The following is a 24,646-nucleotide window of genomic DNA, read 5'->3' as shown; positions in this document are numbered from 1 at the left end:
CTACAAAATGTATTTATATGTTGGTTTTATGATCTTAGATGGATTGGGAATTTTTAGCTATTTAAACATGAATTGATTTTTTATGAATTTTATTGGTATATTTGTTGAAAATTAATTGTGGGAATCATGTTTTATAAACCCAGCTGAAAGATAATCCATTTAAACCTGCATCCGGCTAGGCGTGAAAAGTACCGACTTATATATATAAAAAAACAGCATAACAGAAAAGTTATATACCGCACAGATGAAAGTATGCAGCACACTAGCACTTTATTATTTATATGCACTTGAATAGCACTTTTTTTGTATGTGAAACACTAAAAAGGCTAACTAGGGGATGTTCCAGGGGAAGCACAATATTTTGATTTGAATAATAGAGGTATCGGAAACATAAGCATAATTCCAATGAGAAATGGGAAAATATACAGTCACGTAATTATGTCATTTCAATACAAAAGTTTATAACATGTATTTATACAGAACATTGGAGTAATTGTGAATAGCGATACTGTATTATACAAGTATTATTGGTGACAACGGCGAAACGCTATACTGTATGGTGGACATAAATGTTTACATAATTCCCACAATGCATAAATGTATTGTACATATAATTACAAATAACGGAAAAAGTTTGCAGTTTTAAATATGAAGTGCAAAAAAATCGGATTACCGCGATGTATATATGTTAATACCTCTTTTATGTCTATTAATGAGCACTAGCACTTTAAAAAGGGATGTGCTTCACTGACGTGTTGTCATGTGATCAAGGCAGGGATCTGCCGAAACGCGTCGTGAGGACTGGTGTTGAAATAAACTGAAAGAAAGCACTAAGAAGGGTCTGCCTCGTTTTCTTTTCTGATCCTACGGGAGTTGGTGGCTGAAGCGAGCAATTCCGAATATATATATATATATATATATATATATATATATATATATATATATATATATATATATATATATATATATATATATATATATATATATATATTCACTGAAAAAAACCATAGGTTTCACACCAGTTATAGTTAGGAATTAGCATTTAAAAAACCTATTAAATTCACTGAAAAAAACCATAGGTTTCACACCAGTTATAGTTAGCTGGAAATTTTACTGATATAAAACCATTGAAATTCCCACGTTATAGTTAGTCGGACTCACTATAACTTGCGCGTGCAATGCACTGCTGATGACATCACATATTACATCACTCATGACATGGTCAGTGACATCACTCATGACATCACTGATGACACCATCCTTGTGACACAGTCACAGACCTCCTCTCAGTGTAAAGTAACCCTTGAGACACATATTCAAAAATAGAAACTGAAATTTTTAAAAAATGGACATACCTATATCAGTTACAACAAGCAATTCTGTACTTCCACTATCTATATACACATCCACTCATTCACCAACAGTTCTATATAGTCACTCATACATATACTCACTCATCATATGAAGAGATACACCTATACATCCTGTTACACACCGACATTCATCCAAAAGTTACTCACACACATATTCACACGTGCAAATAAACTATTGAACAACCATTTATTTGAATATAGAGTTATACACACACTTCCACCTTACTTCTACTGAAAATTACACATATTTATTCTCTTAAACAATCACTTATAGAAACACATACTTATTTAAACAGGAAATCTTACAATCTCTTACTCTCACATATACTCACTTATATACATCAATATTCATATATACTAGATTAAAACATATGTAGTTACTGATAAAGACACTAGTGAGACAGTCATTCACTCACTAACAAACACATATAGACACTCATCCACCCATACAGTCCTGTACATATGCTGTCTTCAAAACACATACAAACAAAGAGTCAGTCACTCATGCATCTATGTGCTAAGTAATACCTCCACCAAACCATATAGACACTCATACTGATACTACTAAAAATATCAAATAACCCATATACATACGCATGTAGCTACTTATCAACACATGTAGCCACTTATACACAAAGTGAAACACTAATATATGTATTTAAATATTTAAACATAACTCACTAATATTTATTTTTCAGAAAGACACATATTCACTGGATGGTGTCATCAGTGATGTCATGAGTGATGTCACTGACCATGTCATGAGTGATGTAATATGTGATGTCATCAGCAGTGCATTGCACGCGCAAGTTATAGTGAGTCCGACTAACTATAACGTGGGAATTTCAATGGTTTTATATCAGTAAAATTTCCAGCTAACTATAACTGGTGTGAAACCTATGGTTTTTTCAGTGAATTTAATAGGTTTTTTAAATGCTAATTCCTAACTATAACTGGTGTGAAACCTATGGTTTTTTTCAGTGAATTTCAAAGGTTTTTTTAATGCTAATTCCTAACTATAAGTTTCACTTTATAAATAAGACTGTTAGCACTCTAGTTGTTCTTTTTAACACTCTGGTACATTCTGTCATTGGGCTACAGTTGGGCTACATCTAGTTGAATTTTGGGCTACATTTACAATTTTTGATCTCTGGTGGCCATCTTTGGGCTACATTGGGCTACTTTGGGCTACATTTGGGCTACATTTGGGCCCTAACATATATTAAGCCCAATGTAGCACAATACATATTTTTATAAAGTTAATTTTTTTACAAACCACTTCAGAATAGGGCTACCTGTCTACAATTATCCCATTTTTATTTTTTTTATTTTTGGGGGGAGCGCTCCCAGAGTGCGCCCCGGAGTGCGCCCCGAAAAGCGTATTTCTGAAAAGCGCCCCCGGGCGCGCTCCGGGGAGCGTCTCGTGAGCGCCAATATCGCAAACGAAAACATGATCGTGACGTATCGCGTAGCCGCGACCGCGTGATACGCACGGCGTAAGCGCACCCGGAAGTACTCGAGCGAATACGATCGCAAAACGTAAACTTCCGACGCGCTTACGCTGCGCGCCCCCGTGCGCGTAGCGTAAGCGCGTCGGGTCATGTGAGCAGAAAATAACACTTTTCATTGGTTCATAACAGTTTTAGTTTCATAATGATGAAGCCCCTGGTCTTGTGACCTGAAAATAACACTTCTCATTGGTTCAGGACAGTTTTTTTTTCTAAATGATGAAAGACCCCACCTTTTTTCCTTATTCTGACTTTGTCCTTTGACTGAGGAAGACCTGTTTGTTGCTCTCTCTACTTTTTTGCTCCAAATAATGGCTTCAGTAGTAGCATCAGCTGGTGCATCTGCCCCACCACCACCACCACCACCACCAAGAGGACCAGCTCCAAATTATATTGGTGGTCAAGAACAGGAGGAGGAGGAAGAGGAAGAGGAGGAGGGGAGAAGAAGATGGCTGCCAGAAGAAAATACACCTTACAAACCCAAACCACACATTGTTTGGCAGTTTTTTTCAATTCCAGAGGGGAAAAAAAAGGTGAATGCTCCCAAGGTGACTTGCCTCATCTGCAATGATGAACTTTCACGGGGCAACCCAAACAAGAAATATTCTTTTGGTAACTATACCATGATTCGGCACATGACAAGAAAGCATCCAAACAACTACTCTCGTGCAGAGTTCCGGGAACTGGCCAGTAACCTCCCCCAGTCATCAAGGACCCCCTCCCAAAGAAACCAACCCACTTCCTCGCAACCAGAAACATCTGAGGTGATGCCTTGCATTCAGCCGAGATTTGCTGATTTTAAAATTACTTGCACTGCTTGTGGCAAGCTTATCTCCTATGGGGAACAAAGTATTAAGCTCATCGTCCTTGCAGGTGATAATCACAAGTGCCCCAAAAAGAAATAATTTTTTGGGTTTTTTGTTTTTTTGCTCCAGTTGAGCCAGTTTCAATTCCCTTTTTTTGTTTCTCCCCCTAAAAAATACAAAAAAATATATAAAACTGTTTTGAAAAGCCAAAAAAAGTTCAAAAAGTTCCAAAAACACAAAAAAAATATAAAACAACAAAAAGAAGAAAAAAAAAAGTTCTTTTAAGAACTACCTCCAATTTCTAAATGAAAACTTCATTTTTTTAAAACTCTGTCATCTTTTCCCCTCATTTTACGCTCCCCGGTGCGCTACCTGGTGCGCGCACCGAGCGCTTCCCCCGCGCAAAACGAAAAAAAAAAATATATTTTAAATGCCCCGCGGGGCCCTTTTATAGCCCCCACATCAAACCTAGGGGGTCAAAGGGGTCTATCCCTGACGCCTTATGGTCAGTTCCCACTTTGTTTTAGCCACCTCTTATGTCTCGATTTTACCGAGACACAAGATGGCGACCGCTCTGGACTGTTTGGAATGTTTACAGACACCCGAGAGCCAATCAGCTTTCCATGCGCACCTCGCGTCACGCGCCCGGAGCGCTCCCTGGTGCGCGCACCGGTGCGCTGCTATAGATATATATATTTTTTTGAACCTAAATTACTCAAAATCCACTGGAGCACATATCTTGAGACATAGCAAAGGCACATCGGGCTACCAGTCCCTACAATTTTGCCAAGTTTGGTGTAAATCCATTCAGCCGTTCGGGCTAAAAGTGAAATCGACCGCCCTATGGAAATTAACATGGGGAAAACGCGTTTTGGGACCCCCCTTTTATCTCGGCCCCCGCTTATTGTATCCCCCCCAAACTTTCAGGGAAGGACCGGAGCTCGACGAGGCCATTTTCATGAAATTTTCAGGCAGATTCGTCAACCGGTGCCAAAGTTATTCCAAATAGAATTTTGAGATTTAACATTGAAAAAAATCCTAACTATAACTACCTACTGGCGACCGCCAGTAGGTAATATATATATATATATATATATGTGCTTAGATGGTCCAGATGCAAGAGTACTGTGGTTTCAACAGATGTTTTCAAGCTTCTTTCTTGGAGAAATGGTTTCACTTCTTTTGGAAGCAAGAGCTACAATCTAGCATCATTGTTTTTGTGGCAGTTTGTCCCTTGAGGGTGAGATTTGTCTCCAGTATGAATCCAAGTGACATGGCCTTGGATGAAAGTTAGGGATTGAAGCTGCAAGGTTCATGTCACTGAGCCAGGTTTGTATTACTACTACTTTCTTGCTTGTTCTTGACAAATAAGAGGAATTCTGTCTTGGTGGGGTTGAGCTTCAGGTAGGTGCTGGGCATTCTGTTCTGGATAAGGTGCAATATGTGTTTGAGGTTTTGTATGACTGGAGCAGAGGAGTCTTTCAAGCAGAGATGCTTAGCATCAACATATTCGAGTATTTGACTATTATTGGTGAGAAGAGATCCAGTAGGCTCCATGTAGCGGTTGAAGATAATAGGGAATGGATTGAACCTTGAGGGGTCCCCAGGGAATAGGGATGTTGTGGGACTTGTAGCTGCCCAGGTGATTGAAATGGTGTCAGTTGAAAAGGTTGGAGAACCACCAGGGATTCGTCTTCAAGACTTGGGGTGTTGGGGGTAGAATGGTCAACTGTGTCAAAAGCAGCTGAGAGATCCAGCAATTTCTGGTCTAGGGACTTTGTCTAGAATATGTAAGATCTGTATCCATGCTGCAGTGTAATTTGAAGCCAAATTGTGGTTCTTCATGAGGTTGTTTTGTTGATGTGGTCTTTGATTTGATGATCCTTGCAGAAGGTCAGTGCACGCATGATGAGCATGTTGTTGGTGAGGCTATCAGGGTCTGTCGGTTTATTTAGGAGTGAGATGGTTTGTCTTGTCTTGATAGGTTCTGGAAGGCATGGTCAGTGGTAAGTAGGAGAGAGAGAGCTTCTCTGAAGACCGCCATGATGAAGGACAGGTGAATAAAAATGTTCATGTAACGTGGTTTAGAGGGGGTTATTTATTTATGTTCAGGAGGTCCACAAGAAATAGGGCTTTGAAGGATGACCATTGAGGGATGCCACAAGAATGGGTTGGCCTGAGAGGGGGGCAGCCTTGGTGTTCATGTGTTGTCAGACCGCCCGTATCATTTCACTGACAAAGAGGTTGATATCATTGCACTTGTCTGTGGATTGTGGTGTAGGAGGGTCTGGCAGGGGGCTGATTGTCTGAAGAATGCTCTACCTCTGTAGGCAGCTTCTTTGATGATACTGGGAAAGTGCATTGCTGTGACAGATGTCATAAGTTGTCTCTGTGTTGTGCCGAGAACCTTCAGAAGTGGGAGGTCTTGGAGGCTTTTGTTTTTCTTTAACTTTTTTTCCTGTCTGTGGATTGAGTGTTTGTTGTTGGCAAGGTCTTTGGAGTATTGAGATGCTGAAGATTTTAGCTTTTACTTGCGTGTTTTTGTTGGAGCACAAGTGTTCCCATAACTTTCCAGAACAGTGTTACTCTTGTAGATCGGTGTTCACATCAGATGTGGAGTTGACAGGGCAAAAAAAGCTAATTGTTTTAGATTGTTGATGGAGAAGTCGTAGGAGGATCTGAAGGTTTGGTATACTCTTTTGGGTTGACCTCAGTTTGTTGTTTGGACGCTGAGCAGGGAGTTTGCGATGACCAGGTGGTCAGTCCAGTCCAGGGGTACGGGGTTTCATTGGATGGTTGAAGAGGTTCTAGAAGGCCAGGTCAAGCATGTGATATTTTTGATGGGTGGTATGCTGTCCCACTTTCATGGGTCAGTGAGGTTGAGGAGGGTGTCTGGCATTGACTAGGAGGTCGATGTGGGCATGCTGGAAGGATGAGGAGATCTGAGAATTAGTTCATTAGGGGATAAAATGAAAGGTGGCAGACTAAGTTGTAGACAGTAGCATGGAGCTCCAGAAGTTGTTGTTTGCCTGGGGTGCAGGAACATCTCTTGTTGTGTGAACTCCCTACGATGACGATGCATAACTTATTCAGTGGGAGCTAGAATGATTTAAGATGTACAAGGTAGCCATATGTCTGTGAGAATAGTCCAACAAGCATGTGATAGATGAGGTAATTTGGTATAAAGGGAATATGACCATTATGACCCTTATCAATCAATATATGAGCACCGTGTGCTGCGGCCTATGTCCATGAGGGACCCAGGTCACCCAGGTCACCCTATGAAGGATTTATAACACATGATGGCTGACTTATACACTATTCCCATCAGACCCTCAACAACCACCCACACCTGCTACGCCCCAACAAGCACAGAGTTCGCCTGCACCAAGTTCGACCATCATCTGCCTTAAGCCCAACGTCAACCAGTGCAACACTTCATATATGCACCTCAACCACCAATCTAAGCTGACATGTCTGATGACAAATATGTTTACAACAAGGGGTGGTGAGGGACAGAGTCTCTGAATTAAACAGAATACTCTCACCCAGTCAAGAGATCAGGGCTAGATCCAACACCGTTTTTTAGCTCACTGCACCATCCCAGTTTCAGAACCTAGCTGTATGCAAATTAGTCTGTTCCTGTCCCAGTGCATGATGGGAACAGGGCAAACCAAACTACAAAAGCCAATTCTTACACTGGGAAGGAAACAAGCTACCGGGGACCGGTTTCTGGCATTTCAGCCGTCTTCGGCCCGGCTTGCTTGAATCCTGATGGTGCAATGATGACAAATATGCTCATGTGGAAGAGAGCGAAGGAGTAGTTTCTTACCTGTAACTCCAGTTCTGTAGTAGGGGTATCTCTGTTATAGTCATAATCTTGTGAATACTCCCGCCATGTGCGTGGACCCCGGAGAAATCAAAATAGTCTCTTAAGTTGTCTTCTTCTGCAGTCCTGCATAGACACCTAAGAAAAAATAAATCAAAGACAAATAATGCAGCCTAAAGCTACAAGGCTACATTGGCCAGCACTTCATCTTGACGTGAAAAGGATAGCCAAATAATATTAAATTTAACACACTTTGGAAAGTTTCACACTCCGAGAAACTCCCCTTCACAAAAATCATTTGTAATGAGAGAGAGGAAGGGTTGGACAGACAAGCCCCATAGGCTGCCATTATGTGTCTGGAAAAAGAATACCGTGCCTTTAAGGAACTTTCCAGAGACCCTCGGTATCCCAGGATGCACAGCCAAAATCCTTTTACTTTCAGTTATTTTTGAAGGTGTATAAAGCCAGGCCTGTAGCATATAGTACATTATCTCTTCATTCACCGGGGAGGAGGGTGGGCGCTTATGACTATAACAGAGACACCCCCTACTACAGAACTGGAGTTACAGGTAAGAAACTACTCCTTCTGTAGTAGGGGATCTCTGTGTATAGTCATAATCTTTTGAATAGAATGGCAAGCCCATCCCAACAAACCAAACCAGCGGTGGAGGAAACAGACAACATCACTACTGTGCAAACAGATTTCTCAACGAAGCCTGCCCAACCTGAGCGTCTGCTCTGGCATCAGAGTCCAGACGGTAGTGCTTAGCAAAGGAATGGACCGACTTCCTACAGATATCTGCAATGGGAACATTACGCAGCAAAGCCGTTGTAGCCGCTTTGCCTCTGGTTGAATGAGCCTTAGGCTTACCCCCTACGTTTTTTTTAGCTTTTTGGTAACATAACTGGATAAAACACTCAATCAACCTTGAGATGGACTGTTTTGAGGTGGCAAGACCAGTCCTGACCGATCCACAATTGACAAACAATTGGTCTGACCTACGTATGTCTTTGGTCTTATCCAAGTAGAATTTCAACACTCTTCTGACATCCATGGAGTGAAGAGAACTCTCCGCTGGAGTGGAAGGATGTTGAGAAAACGTAGGTAAAGTTATCGTCTGATTAACATGGAAATCAGAAATCACTTTAGGGAGGAACTTAGGGTGAGTTCGCATCACTACTTTAGAAGCATGAAATACAGTGTAAGGTTCTTGGCAACACAAGGCCTGGATTTCACTCACCCTGCGGGCCAATTTAATAGCCACAAGGAAGGCCGCCTTCCAGGACAGATGCTGTAGAGAATCCTTATGAATAGGTTCAAAAGGTTCCTTCATCAAGCGAGACAGCACCACATTCAGCTCCCAGGAAGGCGAAGGACGCCTAACAGGGGGAAACACTTTCTTCAATCCCTCCAAAAAATCTTTAATTATAGGAATCTGGAAGAAGGATGTTTGTGAAGGGCATTTCCTATACGCAGTTAATGCTTAAGGCATAGGAAGTCCTTGTGGAAGGCCTCTTAGCCTCCTTTAGTATTTCCATGCAATTGTCAGGCAAATTCAGGTGTCCAGATTGCACTATCTCGGGCGCCATGCCGCCAAAGTCAATGATGAGAGGTTGAGAAGCACCATCTGCCCCCCGAACTTCGTGAGAAAGTCCGGCCGACACGGCAGCCGCAGGTGGTGTTGGAGAGACCGGTGTATCGGGTCCGTGAACCACCACTGCCGAGGCCACTCCGGAGCAATGAGGATCATTCGTGCTCTGGACTGAGACAGCTTGATGAGTACTGCCGGAATCAGGGGAATGGGTGGAAAAGCGCACAGAAAGCATTTCGACCAGCTGATCCATAGCGCATTCCCCAGAGTCCCCGGTTGGTAAAACCTGGAGGCGAAGTCTCGGCTTTTTCTGTTTTCGGCGGTGGCGAACAGATCTATTTCTGGAGTCCCCCCACCTGTCGAAGATGTTTCCTAGCACCTCGTCATTTAGAACCCACTCGTGGTTTTCTTGGACCAGCCTGCTGAATTTGTCCGCCTGAGCATTCTGCACACCCGGCAGATGGGTAGCCGTTATCAGCAATCCTCTGGCAAGCAGCCAGTTCCAGATCGCCTGCGCTTCTTGTGACAGTGCGCGCGATCTCGAACCCCCCTTGCTTGTTGAGGTAGTACATTGTGGTCGTATTCTCAGTCTGTACAAGCAAGTAGTTGTTCCGGAAGGACAGATGAAAGGCCTTCAGCGCCAAGTGAACAGCTCTGAGTTCCAGAAAATTGATGTGATACGTGGATTCCGCCTGGGACCACGTTCCTTGGATCTGTAGATGGTCCAAATACGCTCCCCAGCCGTGGAGAGAGGCATCTGTCACGATAGTTCGAATGGGAATGTCACTGTGGAATGGAACCCCCTTGAGGAGATTCTCTGCTGAGCACCACGATCTCAGGGGCTGTTGAGCATGTAGAGACAGTTGCATCCTGTCGTCCCAGCTCCCTCGTTTCTGGTCCCACTGATCCTCCAGACATTCCTGCAGTGGCCGCATGCGGAGGCGGGCATGTGGAGTGAGGAAGATGCAAGTGGCCATCGACCCCAGAAGAGAAGACACCGTCCTCACTGTCGTAGATGGAACGGACATGAGAGCCTGAGCCTTCCGAAGGAGACACGCTTGCTGAGAGAGTATTGATGGAGGCTCCCAAGTACTGCAGGCACTGGACAGGAGTTGGAATGGACTTGGACATGTTGATGTGCAAACCCAACTGGTATAACAGAACGTCCGTCCTGTTCAAGTGCAATTGCACTTCCTGGAAGGTGGAGGCTTTGATCAACCCGTCGTCCAGGTACGGGTAGACAAATACCTTGTTCTTTCTCAGGTGAGCTGCCACCACTGCCATGCACTTTGAAAAAGTCCTGGGTGCAGACTTCAGTCCAAACGGTAGTACGGTGTACTGATAGTGATTGGTGCCGACTAGAAAGCGCAGGAACTTCCGGTGTTTCCGTGCAATGGGCAAATGAAAGTACGCATCCTGCAGATCTATTGCGCAAAGCCAATCTCCTCTTTGCAGCTGAGGATAAATCTGGTGCAAAGACGGCATGCGAAATTTCTCCCTGCGAATCCATTTGTTTGCTTGTCTCAAATCCAGAATGGGCCTGAACTCGTTTTTGTCCTTTTTGCCTACCAGAAAGAACCTGGAGTATAGACCCTTTCCCCTTTGAGACAGAGGGTCGTCTTCTATGGCCTTTTTTCTTAACAGGGTATCGGCCTCCGCTTGAAGGTAGCGCAGCTGGTACTGCAAATGAACCTGTGGAATTGCTGGAGGAGGGCTGATAAAACGAAGATTGTATACATTGCAAACAATATTGAGCACCCACTTGTCCCGAGTAATTTTTCTCCACTCTGCCAAGTAATTTTGTATGCTTCCCCCTACCGGAGTGGGTAACGGATGAAGGGGGACGTAACTCCTCAGGGCTTGGCCCCGCCGGGCCCTTATTCGCCGAGGAGCACTGCTGGCCGCCTCTGCCCCTCTGACGCTTCTGGAAGGGCTGTCACTGGTATTGCTGCTGCTGTTGTTGCTGCTGCTGCTGTTGTTGCTGCTGACTAGCTTGGCGACCTTGCCCACGCCTCTGGGAAGCGTACCGTCTCTGGAAAGGACGGAAGGACTTCCGCTGCTCCTTTGGTTTCTCCAAACCAACAGCCTTTAGCGTCTCAACTTCCGCCTTCATGCGGGCCATATCCTCATCCGCAAGCGTCCCGAAGAGGGTAGATCCCGAGAACGGCAAATTTGCGATCCTCTGTTGTGCCTCTAGCTTAAGGGAGGTAAGGCGCAACCATGAATGACGTCTTAAATTGATGCCATGGCAGTACCCATGAGCAGCCAGGAGAGAGGTGTCTGCCGCCGAACTGATGACTTGGTTTGAGACCATGTCCTCGTTCAAAATCTCCTGGAAGTCTTCACGCCTATCCCTCGAGAGGAGCTCAATGAACTGTTGCAGAGACTCCCACAAAGAGCGGTCATAGCGACCCAAAAGCGCCAAGGCACCCGCCGCTGTCATCGAGGTTGCAGCCGTACTGCAGACTTTCCGTCCAGCTGAGTCCATTTGACGGGTCTACTTGTCCGGAGGGACCGTAGACGAAGGGGCAGTTGAATGATGCTTCTTAGCCGCAGTGACTATCACAGAATCCGGGACAGGATCTGACCTCCAGAACGCCGGATCAGATTCCGGGACCCCTGGCTGGCCTGGGCACGTGCCAAAGTCAGTCAGAGACCACCATTCCTAAGTCAGGGCAAGGGAGTTACACACCAAAATAACCCCTGCTCACCCTCTATGTAACGTGACGCGAGTAGCAAGGCTTTTCTCGGAGGCGATGTGTAAAGCGTTTGTGCGCGTACCCAGCAACAACACCCAAGGCCCACCACAAAGGAAACTCCACACATGGTTATATAAAAAATAGCCTTTGTATTATAGTAAAACACATTAGATAGAAGCACACACTTTACAATGTGCCCACAGGCAGAATTTACAGGGGATTATGTACAGGACAGAGCCACATGGACCACTGTCAGGGATATGCACTTTTAGAATTAGAATGCTTGTTAGAATTAGCACTTTGTAGGAATAATTATACTGGTAGGAATAACACTTAGCACATAGAACCTATAATAACTGTAGCATCAAAATAGTACATGTAGCACACAACCAGTAGTTACTGGTAAAGGGTAAGTACCTCCATCGCAACCCTAACCACCTTAGGAAAATCACGCAGGGAACCAGGACCTTACTAGCAGGACCTATAGAAGGAAAAACAATCACCTAAGCATATAACACATAGCAAAGGTAAAGAAGCAAAACACATGATGCATAAAAACATTCAGAGGTGTAAGTAATAACAATTGCGCAGAAATCACATTAGCAAGTAAATCGCAAATTGCGCAAGGTGCACATAGGCACAACACTAGAACTGTCCCCTAGGCCAACTGGCCTCTCAAGGGCTCAAATGCCCTTAGTCCAAAATGTCAGGGCAGGCTGCGCCGGCTGCCAAAAGCACAATCCTAAACGTGGCAGCTGCCCACTAAGTGCTGGGCAGCTGAAAGGCAATGAGAACACACACGTTGGAGCCTCATGGGCTCAAGAACAACAATGGGGCCAACCACAACGTGGGAGCCTCGTGACACTAGCAATAATGATTGTCCCACGTGGGAGCCTCGCAGGCTCTGACCAAAGCACTCATGTCCCCCAAGAGCCTCATGGACAAACAGAATGGTACTCAAGAGCCTCAGGGCTCTAAAACAACTGTGGCGTCTGGAGCCTCTCGGGGCTCGAAATTACAATATGTCGGCGTGGAGCCTCGTGGGCTCGAGAACGGAAATGCCCCTGGGAGCCTCTCTGGCTCCAAGCTACAACTGTGGGGCAAGGTGAGAGCGGGGCCGCTGCCTTCTGGGGCTACTCTCGCACCAAGAACAATGCCCCCTTCTATGTGGGAGTCCCTCTCGGGGGACTCGAAACAAATGTGGACTTCAAGAGCCACGGGGGCCCTAGAACAATTTATGCCCCCCCTCGAGCCTCTCCGGGCTCGTCAACAATTAGGCCTGGTCGGTGGAGTCCCTCTCGGCGGACTTGGCAACAAATGAGGCCCCACGGGCCTCTCAGCCCGAAGGCACTTGCACTGGAGGGGAGGGGCGGGCACCGGCAATGTGCCCCGATGCCCCCCTCTCCTTCTCGGCCACTCACCGGGTCTCGCGGCGGCTGGTTGGAGAGCTCCCGCTCCTCGGGATTCTACGCTGTCTCGGCCTCCTCGCTCGGCTCTGGGGTTCTCCCTCGCTCCTGGGAGGCCCCGGGAGGGGGGAATGGCGGCGACTCTGGCTTCTCTCTTTGGACGCAGGAGCCCGGGGTGGGCTCCTGTCGGCTTCCTGCTCTCTTTTACTCCTCCCCCGATGACGCGGTGGTAGGCTCGGCCGGCTGGGCCAATCCCAGCGCGGCCTTCGGTGGATGTCCGCGGCTTCCCTCAGGAATTAAATATGAAGCGAGGTGGGCACTCGCTCGCGGCCAAATAAACTGCAAATAAACTGGTCAAATGCCGGGTGGACACCGGCTAAGAACAAGTGAAGCGCTCCCAAGCGCTGGTGACCAGACAAAGCGATCCCAGGCGCTAGGGAAAGAATAAAGCGCTCCCAAGTGCTCGTGACCAGACAAAGCGATCCCAGGCGCTAGGTAAAGAATAAAGCGCTCCCAGCGCTAGAGTACAGGATCACAGCGCTCCCAAGCGCTGAAGGGCAAGATAAAGCGCTCTCAAGCGCCAGAAGTAAAATAAAGCTCCAGCAAAGTTCTGGAGGCAGGCAGGGGGTGAGGCTGGGCCCAGAGCCAGCTCACTGGGCCTCCAGGCAGGGAGGCAGTCCAAGTGGCGGTCCTCCTGGCGCCCAGCAGCCGCAGCAGCCCCCCTCAGATAGGATCCTGGAAGAGAACAAATTGTAAGGGGACACAGCCCCTTTTTATACATTGAATTCCTTTGTCTGGCTTCAGTGTGAGGGGGAAAAACCAGTCACAGCTGGTTTGTGAGCACTCTTGATGTGCTCAGCCCCTCACTCTATTCACTGGCATGGCTAGGGACATTAGACACACCACAGGGGGCGGAGCCAGCATTGTGTGGGGAAAGCCCAGCCCTATTCAGGACCCAGGTGCACCCCTCCCTCACATCACTCATGCTAATATCTCCACTCACCACCAGGCAGACCCATCCAGACTCCTGGAGCCAGGCTCACCAGCCAGCTCCAGCCAATCACATGCCAGCAGCCTTACTGCACACACACCAACAGTCTAGAAGTGGCACTTCCACACTAGACACATACACGCCGCATACATCATTGCGCAGCATTCAATCTCACGAGTTCACACATACCAAACTCGAGCCTGCACTCCCCACACATCAGGGACACAGGGAAAAAGTGCGCAGAGACCAAAAATCACTAACACAGATCACATACTAAAAGCAAAAAGATTAGGGGTGAACCTGCCAGAAGGGCCAAGTCCAACAGGGCCTGTACTTCTTTTGACGTCGAGATGGCGCTGACTTCACCGAGGCCGGGGTCAGAAACAGCTCCATGGCCGGTTCCTCCAGTCCTTGCACCAAAGGCAGCAAAGGACGAGAGAGATGTCTGCATTGCAATGTTTCGAAGATCACAGAGGTGGAAGGAGTGGGCACCGTCAATGTGATCCCTAACTTAGCTGCCCCCCTCAGCAGCACATCCTGGAATGTCACAATGTCATCCACAGGCGACACTCGTAGGAGAAGAGTCAGATAAAGTGGGAGAATACCTCCTGTCACTTGATGAGTCCATGTATCGGGCCTGTGACCTTTCCCTCAGACGACAATGTGACCTCATCGAGGATCTACGCTCATTGCGAGAGCAATGCCTCCCTCTGGAACTTGACCGTGGCTTTCTGGGCCTCGCAGGAACTGCTGGCCCCGGAGGCTGCGGAAGCGGAGGAGGCTGAGCCGGAACCCCAGGTTGTGGCTGTGGAGGCCGGTAGGAGGAGGAAGGAGGAAGGAGGAGGAAGGAGGAGGAGGAAGGAGGAGGAAGGAAGGAAGGAGGAGGAGGAAGGAGGAGGAAGGGGAGGAAGAGGAGGAAGAGGAGGATCATCATCATCGCCACCGTCCTGGGCCTCGAGGGCGAATATGTCCATGAATAATCAGATTTCGGTGACTCACGCACTCTCCTCTTCTTACGAGCAGGCCTCGGGGAGGATGCTCTGGAGGCAGACCTCACTGCAGACGAGTGCCAGCTTCACCACAACCCGAGACTGGTAGAAGATGATGAGACACTAACCACAGAGGCACTAGACACCGTCCAGGGCCTCTGCTTACTCTTTGACGTCGATTTCTCCTTCCTTGACGTCGACCTCTTAGACTTCTCATTTCTCGACGTCTATCTTCTAGACGTCGACGAACTCCTTAACGTCTAATATCTACACCTCGATGTCGATTTACCTTTCCTTGACGTCGATCTTTGCGTCGACGTTGACATCGAAAGGCGGTGTCGCTTCGACAGCGAGCGCCTTCGGGACACATCACGACGTCGATGGTGTGTCGACGCCGCTGAAGTCCTCGACGTCTACCTCGTCCGATGTCTCTACGTCCTACCCCTCGGCGTTGATCGTCGACGTCGCTTCGACCCAGAGCCCAGGGTCGACGGGGAACATATTGTGGTCATACCTCTCGACGCCGACGTCGAACCCATCGACGCCGACTGGGACCGGTGCCTTTTCTGCGCCTTTTCTTGACAGGGGAGCCCCCCAGAGGCCGATGAACGGGCAGAGGACGATGACAGTGTCCCTCCATGCCCACAAGTCCCACCTGTCTCTTGATGTCTCCTCTGCTCCAGGCCTTGGAGACGAATCTTCTCTCTGTCACGCAGGGTCCTCCTGGAGAAAGAGTGACAGATATCACAGGAGTCAGGGACATGGGTGGAAGGGAGGCAAAGTATGCATACTCTGTGGGGGTCAGACTTAGCCTTTTTCCTACCACACTCAGGGCACTTGTCGAATAAAACTGGCATTTCGACAAGAAAGAGGTGGCAAAACTGGTTAAAAGACACAGCAACTGGAAGAGGAAGACCTTAGACGTAGAGTGAAACACTCAAAACACTGGAAAGGTGCCACAAATTGAAGTTCTACCTAAAAGGGTAGAGCCCAATGCTCCAGGGTCCTGCTAGCAGGAGCCGGAAAAAAGAACTGAAAGTTAAAGGACTTTGGCTGTGCATCCTGGGATACCGAGGGGCTCTGGAGAGTTCCTTAAAGGCACGATATCCCTTTAACAGACACATAATGGCAGCCTATGGGGCTTGTCTGTCCAACCCTTCCTCTCTATCATTACAAAGGATTTTTGTGAAGGGGAGTATCTCTGAGTGTGAAACTTTACAAAGTGTGTTAAATTTAATATTATTTGGCTATCCTTTCCACTTCAAGTTGAAGTGCTGGCCATGTTGCCTTGTAGTTTTAGGCTGCATTAGTTGTCTTTGATTTTCTCTTAAGTGTCTATGCAGGACTGCAGAAGAAGACAACTTAAGAGACTATTTTGATTGCTCCGGGATCCACGCACATGGGCGGGACTATTCACAAGAATATGACTAAACACCGATATCCCCTACTACAGAAATACCCCTATCAGATCCGTTGGAGTGATGACTGGAATGAATATATCATCCCTGCCGCACACCCACCAACACCTCAGGCGTATAGACTCCCCAACAGACTAAATTAGTATGTTTCATTGCCTGGTGAATAGTGTAGCAGTGAGATTTAACTTGCCTGTTACTGCCAAAGAAACTTACGAATCTTAGGATATTAAGGAACCAGCTACAAGATAAGTAAAAAAAAATCCTGCTGTTGCACCATGTGAGAAAGTGCCTTCTTTCTTGCCTTGGTATGCCCCCACTTTTTTCTGAACTGCTGATGTGCTTTGACTGAGTGTGTCTTGGGTTCCTGTCAACCAGGTACCCAGGGCCTGTGTTCCTTCCCTAAAACTGTGCTGAAACTAAAAACCCAATTGGCATCTCTGGCCACCTGTCAGCCCTAGTAAATGGTACCCTAGGTACCCTGGGCATGGTGACCAGAGAAGTCCCCTGAGGGCTGCAGCATTTATTGTGCCACTCTAAGGGGCCCTTTACCCTGGCACCCACACACTGCCTTTGCAGGCTGAGTGCCTAAGTACAGAACTAAACCAAGAGTCGACATGGCAGACATCCCTGTGTGCCATGCCCACAGAACCCACTGCCCTAGCACACTTCAGTCACCCCTCTAGCTGGGTGCCCTATGCAAGAGGTTTGGGCGCAGGTGCATGAGCCCTGTGCCCCTACAGTACCCAGGGCCATTCCTGGGCACTGTAAGTGCAGTGATGCCATTAAGAGTATATGGTGCTGGGAGGTTGTCATTACGAACTCCACAGCGCCTTAATGGCTACACTGAAGCCTGACCAGTTTGGTACCAAACTTCTCAGCACAGTAAACCCGCACTGATGCCAGTGCGGGATTTAATGTAAAATGCACCAGAGGGCATCTTAGAGATGCCCTCTGAAATCCTAAACCTACAATCCACGTTGGGGCTGAGTGGCTGCAGAGGCTGTCACACAGCAGACATGTTGCTGGACCCCTGGGTGGAGAGCCCCCCCCGCTCTCCTCGGCCTGCAACAATGCATATCCTGGGCGAGGTGCTAGGTCTCCTCCCCCAGGAAGGGCAGGGGGAAGCTTCAAAGGCATGCCGCCTCTGTGAGCTTCTCCAGACCATTTGCTGTACCCAGCAACTGGCCCCCACTAGTTCTAACCCCCACTCTGGCGGGAAGACTGGCGGGAAAAACTACGTCAGGAAGGGGGGTGTGCCAGCCTCTGCCAACCCCACCCCTCAGGTGGGGGAGAAAAGGTGAAGCACGACCCCGGGCTCCGGCCATCTTGTAGATGGGGAGCCCTGCCCAATCCCACAGGAGAGGAGCAGACTAGGGGGTGTACTCACCCCAGGACAGGGACCTATTGTCCCTATCCCACTGTCATATTGCTTCCTGAGGACCAGCTCCTCCCACCAGCCCATAAACATACAGGCGTAACTGGGGGAGAAGCTGGCCCCCATCGCAACACCTTGAACCTGTCGGAACATTTGTTTTTTAAAAAGAAAAAAGTTGTTTTCTAAGCAAAAAGTCAACATGTCCATCAACATTCTATTGTGTTGGGTGATTTCAATTGGTCTCCTTGATAAAAAAATATTCTGCAGCTTTTAGACCGTCAGTTCTTTATACAGGTGTACAATAAGATATGTCTAAGGTAATGAGTTGATAACCTTTTTGCCACTTTACCTTACCAATTTTGCATATAAAGTCACCTGTATCTGTAAGATTCCAAGCCTTGGACATGTTCTTGTAGAAAAAAAGCTATATATTTGGATAGGTTTTCTAATGGTCCATCGCAGGCTGCTATAATTGGCCTGCCAGGCGGCTACTCCTTTTTTTTATGAATCTTTGGTATAAAGTAAATGACTGGTGTTTTAGGATGCTCTTTTTTCAAGAATTTAAGTTCATCTAAACTCAAGAGGCCCAAACTCCTCCAAGCCAGCAATTTCTTGTGTAGCTGGTCCTGCATGGTTTTGTATTTGATGGGGGAACTCATATGGTAGCATTTCTTATCATTCAATTGGCTGTATGCTTCTACCATATAATCTGGAAGAGGCCAAAGTGCTTTGTTCCCCCCTTGTCGGAGTTTCTAATCACAATGTTGTTTTCCTTCTTTAATTTGTCCATTAGTTGACCATTCATTCTTTCCCGATTAGTGAATTGTCTTTTAGTCATATTGGTTGCCACGTTAAGTTTCTTTACTTGTGCCACTATTATTTCGTTGAAAACATCTCTTGAATCTTTAGCCATTATAGGAGTGAATTTTGACTTGTTTTTGAGTGGGGTTTCTGGTTTCCTATTACCCATTGCTGTCATCTCATGCATATCTCTTTGTGGAAATCCTTCCATGTTATTCTCCAATTTCTCAGGGGGATTAGAGGTCTGGGATGGTGAGGTTTGATTGATAAAAGGTCGTAGTCCCCTGCTACCAGTCTCGGAGTATCTGACCTATCAGATGATTGACGCACTTCCACCTTCGCTTGCGTTTGAAGTTTGTGGAATTTTTGGAGTTTGAACTTCTGAATATATTGATAAACATCCACCCTGGTCTGAGTGTATTCAAAATTGGATTCTGGGTAGTACGAAAGTATATATACATATACACACACATGTAGCGCTGTCTGCATCAATAAGGTTACACCCTCTGAATTATTTACTGTGTTCAGCCGCTCTTCAGGAAGCCACTGCTTTGGTACTTGAAAACAATCAGTAGCTCCTGAGCTACCTGTTGGAGACCCTTGAACTAAACAAATAAGAACAATCCAATCAACTTCTTTTTGATTGATTGATTGATTTCCTTCTCTAGACCACTTTAAGTTTTCCCATTCACCGATTAGAATATCAAGATGCATAGCCACAAAAATTGCTTTTTGTCAAACAAAAGTAGAATGACTCCTTACACGGGTAAAGCCCTTTCTCCAAGTAGCAGGGTGACTTCATACGCACTCTATGTAGGAGTTCCACAAGTAGACGTTTGCCGAGTCACACTGTGGACAAACAGACACACTTTCGTAAGACACTGTTGCTTGAAAGCAGTTACACACAGATGCAGCTGTGGGACTTGCAGTTTTCAGTTATCTGTTCAAATAAGGTGCGCCTAACTAGTCTATTCTGCCATTGTCTACTAATGTACATAATTGAAATGTTAACATTGCCTACTAATATTACTTGCTTTTCTGATTCACACATGTGAATCTATGACGGCTCCAAAACTGTGGTACTCCATGTTTGTATCTTTCATAGATCCACATGCGGCTCACCCTCCTCCCCAAATAGAGGCTCATTTCAACCTTGCCATGTATACTTATGTATTTCCACTGTTGTGCTAAGGAATCTGAGGTGTAAATACATCTGGCAGGGATGAGACCGAGACCACTTTCACACTACTGGCTTCTAAACTGTCAGTGCCCTATACTGCTATTTTAAAGTTATCAAGGGACTCCCACTGGGACGACAGGGAATGATTCAAGCATGTGAATCTATGAAAGATATCAATGCTGGAAATCTACTGATGCAGGTAAGTAACTGTTTTTTTTTACTTGTCTGTCTTATTTTTTAAAGATGGTTTTGGTGTAAAACCATTGATGTCACTTCCTGGTGAGATGGATGCTGGAAAATGAAATGATTCCATATCCTGTAGCGGTGGATGCAGAGATTGATTGATTGAGAAGGGAGACCACTGGGAGACTGCAGCACATGCCATGGTTTGCATTGCTGAGCAAAAGGCCATGGGGTGAAGCTTACAGGAAAGACTAGGGTAGTGGAAGGAGTGACTGAGGGCTAGGGTAAGGATTTCAACAGATGGAAGAAGGAATTATTCAGGGAATTGGCTTGCATATGTCCTCACAATGAACATTCAGCATATGTGTTCATATTTGTTCAGGTAGCCTCTGGCTAAAGAAGCAGGAACCTCTAATCACTCTACTTGCATCTAACATTCTACTGAAATGATGGGCTCAAGCTGAACTTTTGACTTAGTGTGAGCACACTTGACCCAATGTTCTCTAGTAGTGTCTGTGCACCCAGAATGTTGTACTCTGTGCTGCTTCTGTTCAGAATCCCAGACCAATAAATACAATGTGGTAACATAAGTGTGCTTTTCTGTGAAAAGTGTGATTGGATAGTATATTTCAGGATACTTGTGTTGCTTTTCTAAGCAGATTGCGTTCTTGGAACGCATATGTTTCCTTTTTAGGACCTCCCACTGTCTCTGTCAATCCAAAGGGCCCCATCAAAGTGAAAGTTGGGGAATCCATCAACCTTGAGTGTATGGGCATGGGTGATCCACGCCCTGTTGTCAGCTGGCGCAGGACGAGTGCTCGGCCAAACACCAAGCAGCAAGCCCTAGAGCACTTGGACAGCACTGCCATGTTGCAGGTAAGGTTCACTAACTTGACCTTTAAGTGGCAAAACTGTGTGTGTTTGGAGCATCTTGTGAAGTCTTAAAAATGCAGAAGAGCGTGTGACCTCAACAATTTTTTTTTACTTTTGAAAAGTTTTGTAAAACTGTGTTACGGTTTTATTTGTTAAAAATCTGCCATTAGTTAGTCACCACCAGTCTTTAGTGGGTCTTGATTTCTATGGACTCCGGTAACTCTCAATTGATTACCTGCCAGACTTGAAACCTTTCCTGTCAAATGGTTTTCTGTAGGTTTAGGTACTGCCAAAGCATTCTTATTTATCCTGGAGTATTCTGGAAATAGCTTGTAAAATGTGTTAAATGTTATCTTAATCTGAGCTTCTACGGGATGCGTCCATTTGGGTTGTCCATTAACCGGAGTCTAAAATAGAAATGCTTTGGTGGCACCATGCACCCCTTTTTTTAATAGTTCTGGCTAGCTCATTGACAAATTGCCCGTATTGAATAGGTTGACAAATGACAATCTGGCAATTTGGGAGTTCAACATCATACTTTTTTGATTTATATTCTTTTTTAGGTTTCGACCTGGCCGTAGCACCTGCGAAGCAGGTGCTCCGCCCAGGGCGAAATCTAATGTTATCTCAGTAGTGGGGACTTGAAACCGCCCCTTCTTCCATTGGCTAGCTCCATAAATAGAGGCTAGCCATTGGAAGACATGGTTGTCCATCACTCTTTCACGGTCAGAACGCGAATCGTGGGCGTTTCTGACTCTTTTTTTAAGTCTCGCCCCTTGTTGCCGTGTGTCCTGGGCCGCGCTGTGATTGGCTGCCGGCCCGGGACACCCCCGTGACATCATTTCCCGGGCCGCGCTGTGATTGGCTGCCGGCCCAGGACCTGACTTGTTCTCATTCCTGCATATTCTTTCTCACCCCTGCTTCCTCCCCGTGTCACTGATTTCATATATTTGTCTTTCTTCTTTCCTACTTTGGGCCAAACTTTGATGAGGAAAACATATCCCCCTTTTCTAAAAGACTGCTAATGCCTACCCCTGCTCAAATTATGCCTCGTCCGAGCATAACGATTAAGGAGGGCACAGACATGGTCTGGTGGTTTTACACGAATTAAGTTTACTATGACCGGACCTACGCGAAAAGCAGCAGACAAAAGTACATTACGGCTGAACGTTTATTTCCAGCAGGCTGCTCACAGACAGCAAGTGTTTCTTCTACCCGCCTCCATCACATATGAGCAGCGCGTGGAAGGAATGGGAGGAGTCGATGGCCAAAGGCTATCTGCTGATATGAATGTTGCGTCACTGTGCCCCTGCCAATCACCTTCCGACAGACTGTGCTGTACCGAACTCTGCAGAAGGTCAGCCAAGGTCGGGGGCATTCTGGCTTGAGCCAGCACGCAAGGCCGCATCTAGAGAGGGGATGCATCTGACGTCATCTGCACTATGAGAGAGAGCAGACGGCAGCCAGAAGTCTGGAGGTGTTACACTGAGTGGGATCTTTAGGGATGTTGTCTTCTAAAAGTGGCAACAGAAAACAGATGTTGGCCATGCCTGCCCCTCAACCTGGGCATTGGTTCATCCAGCTGCTGGCCTGGAGGTCGCCAGGGTGGGGCGTCGGAGAATCGCTTGTGCAGCCCTTGGAGGAGACTGGTGCAGGCAGTGGGGTTGCTGATGCAAATAGTGGAAAAGAAAGATTTGAAGATGTATTGATGTAGTGCTTTGGGGTCACTGGTGCAACGCTAGTTGCACCAGAGCAGCAGTGTGTGAGTTCGTGCAGCTCGGGAGAGGCAGCCATTGTCGGCTCGAGGGCAGAGGTGCAGCCATGGGGTTACTGGCGTGCCTGTTGCTTATTAATACTGGTGCAGGTGTGGAGAGCTGGTGCACTCCGCGTGAACAGTAGTGCACAGATGGGGTGTCGTGCAGTTAAAAAACACTGGTGCAGCTGTTGGGGGTGCTGGGGCTCCTGCAGGGTGCGATGGCTGGTGCACTAGTGCACAGATGGGGTGTCGTGCAGTGGAAGAACACTGGTGCATAGCTGGGGGGTGCTGACTGGGGCTCCTTCAGGGTGCGATGGCTGGTGCAGTTGTCTATGGTGCTTTGTAACACTTTAATGGTGACACAGCTGCACGTGTGTTGTAGTGCTGGATAGATGTGTAGTGGGGTCTGATGCAGCTGCAATAGGTCTCGCATTTGTGAGATTAAGCTATTGGCAATGTAAATGACAATGCCATTTATTTATCTGCTTTCAGAACCAACACATAAATACAAAATGTGTCATTTACAATGCCAATAGCTCAAACTTTTACAAAGGCGAAACCGTTGCATTGTAATTGCTTGTTTTTTTATGTGACTCAATTTACTTTCCTGTTTACTTCAGGCCGGTGGCAATGGATACATTCTGCCAACACCTGTAGGTCTGTATGATGCGCTGATAAAGTCTCACTCACAAAGTGCAGGAGGGGATCTTGTTTCCAGTACTGACCATATTTATTCTTTGTGGACAGTGATATGTTTGCATGAATCGGATATAATGTCTCACTCCCATATCTATGCTCAGTCAGGCTGTGCTCAGCTAAAACCTCTAGGAGCATTCATTTATATTACTTCTCTCCAGAGGAGGAGTTAACTTGAGCCTGCATTGTCTTTATTATATATGTGAATGGATTGTGAGAAGAAACAGAAGGCAAATGTATATTCGAGGTGCAATGATTTGGGAAGTATTGGTATTGCCATCAGACGAAGAGGTACCAGTTTTAACAACGTTTTTTTTTAATGTAGATTCTTTCTGCCAGACCGGAAGATGCTGGTTCCTATTCCTGCATTGCCCGAAATACTTATGGTTCTGTACAGGTCCAAGTGGAAGTGCACGTAGAAGGCAGTATAGTGAACCCAGCAGCACCGAACGTGACCCCAGAGGAAGCAGCCGTGATTGTGGTGTCTGGAGGAACTGCTACTCTGCGCTGCTCGGCAGCAGGTAAAGACCTGGTTTCCACAGCAAGTCTTTAGTTAAAGCGTTTTGAGAATCTTTATGAAGGAAGTCCACCCTGCCAAAACTTCAGTGTGTTATTGTCCACTGGGTTAGATTGCTTATAATCTGTCTAATCCTCTCAGATCACATGGGACAGGCACAATACTCAGTGTATCACGACTATGCATTTTTGTTGTTTTTGTTCTAACTGTTTACAGATTGAGTCCGATTGTGTCCTAGTGTTCTATTCCTTCCCCTTGTCCCTCTCCTAAACAGCATGTTAGACTGCTTGCGTAGGTCATTTTCAGAAATAACCAGAAAAAGAACTGACAAATGATGGGTATGTTCTTTCTTTCTTATTTCTTTCCTTCCAGACGCCCTTGCCTAAAGCCTCTTTCACTACATCCCTTGCTCCCCTTTTCCTTTCTCTTCCCTATTACCTTACTTCCATAGCCCGTTTAAATTTCCCTCCTTCTTTCCACTGTTACCACCTTCCCTGGCTCCCTCTTTTCCTCTTTCCTTCTCTGGTATCTTCCCTTCCTTTGGGTCGACGTATGTTTTTCTGCACATCAGGATTTTGTATTATTCTTCCAGTCGCTCTGTAATGGATCACTTACATTTCCTTCAGTTTGAATCACTATTAGACTGTGTAATAA

The 24,646-nt window shown here is 46.4% G+C and overlaps 1 protein-coding gene across 19 annotated transcripts in view; it reads left to right on the top strand.

The window, feature by feature from the left end:
* Nucleotides 1-24,646, top strand: part of HSPG2 (heparan sulfate proteoglycan 2) — a 936,289-nt gene that overhangs the window by 753,556 nt on the left and 158,087 nt on the right. For all 19 annotated transcript variants that reach the window (XM_086921606.1, XM_086921602.1, XM_086921600.1 and 16 more), the window contains 2 exons: nt 20,845-21,026; nt 23,801-23,996. In XM_086921606.1, the coding sequence (XP_086777732.1) occupies nt 20,845-21,026; nt 23,801-23,996 (378 nt within the window). The remainder of the gene's footprint in view (nt 1-20,844; nt 21,027-23,800; nt 23,997-24,646) is intronic.

The sequence above is a fragment of the Lissotriton vulgaris genome, chromosome 5, assembly GCF_964263255.1.
Source record: "Lissotriton vulgaris chromosome 5, aLisVul1.2, whole genome shotgun sequence".
Taxonomy (NCBI): domain Eukaryota; kingdom Metazoa; phylum Chordata; class Amphibia; order Caudata; family Salamandridae; genus Lissotriton; species Lissotriton vulgaris.
This window is presented reverse-complemented; position numbering and strand designations above follow the sequence as displayed.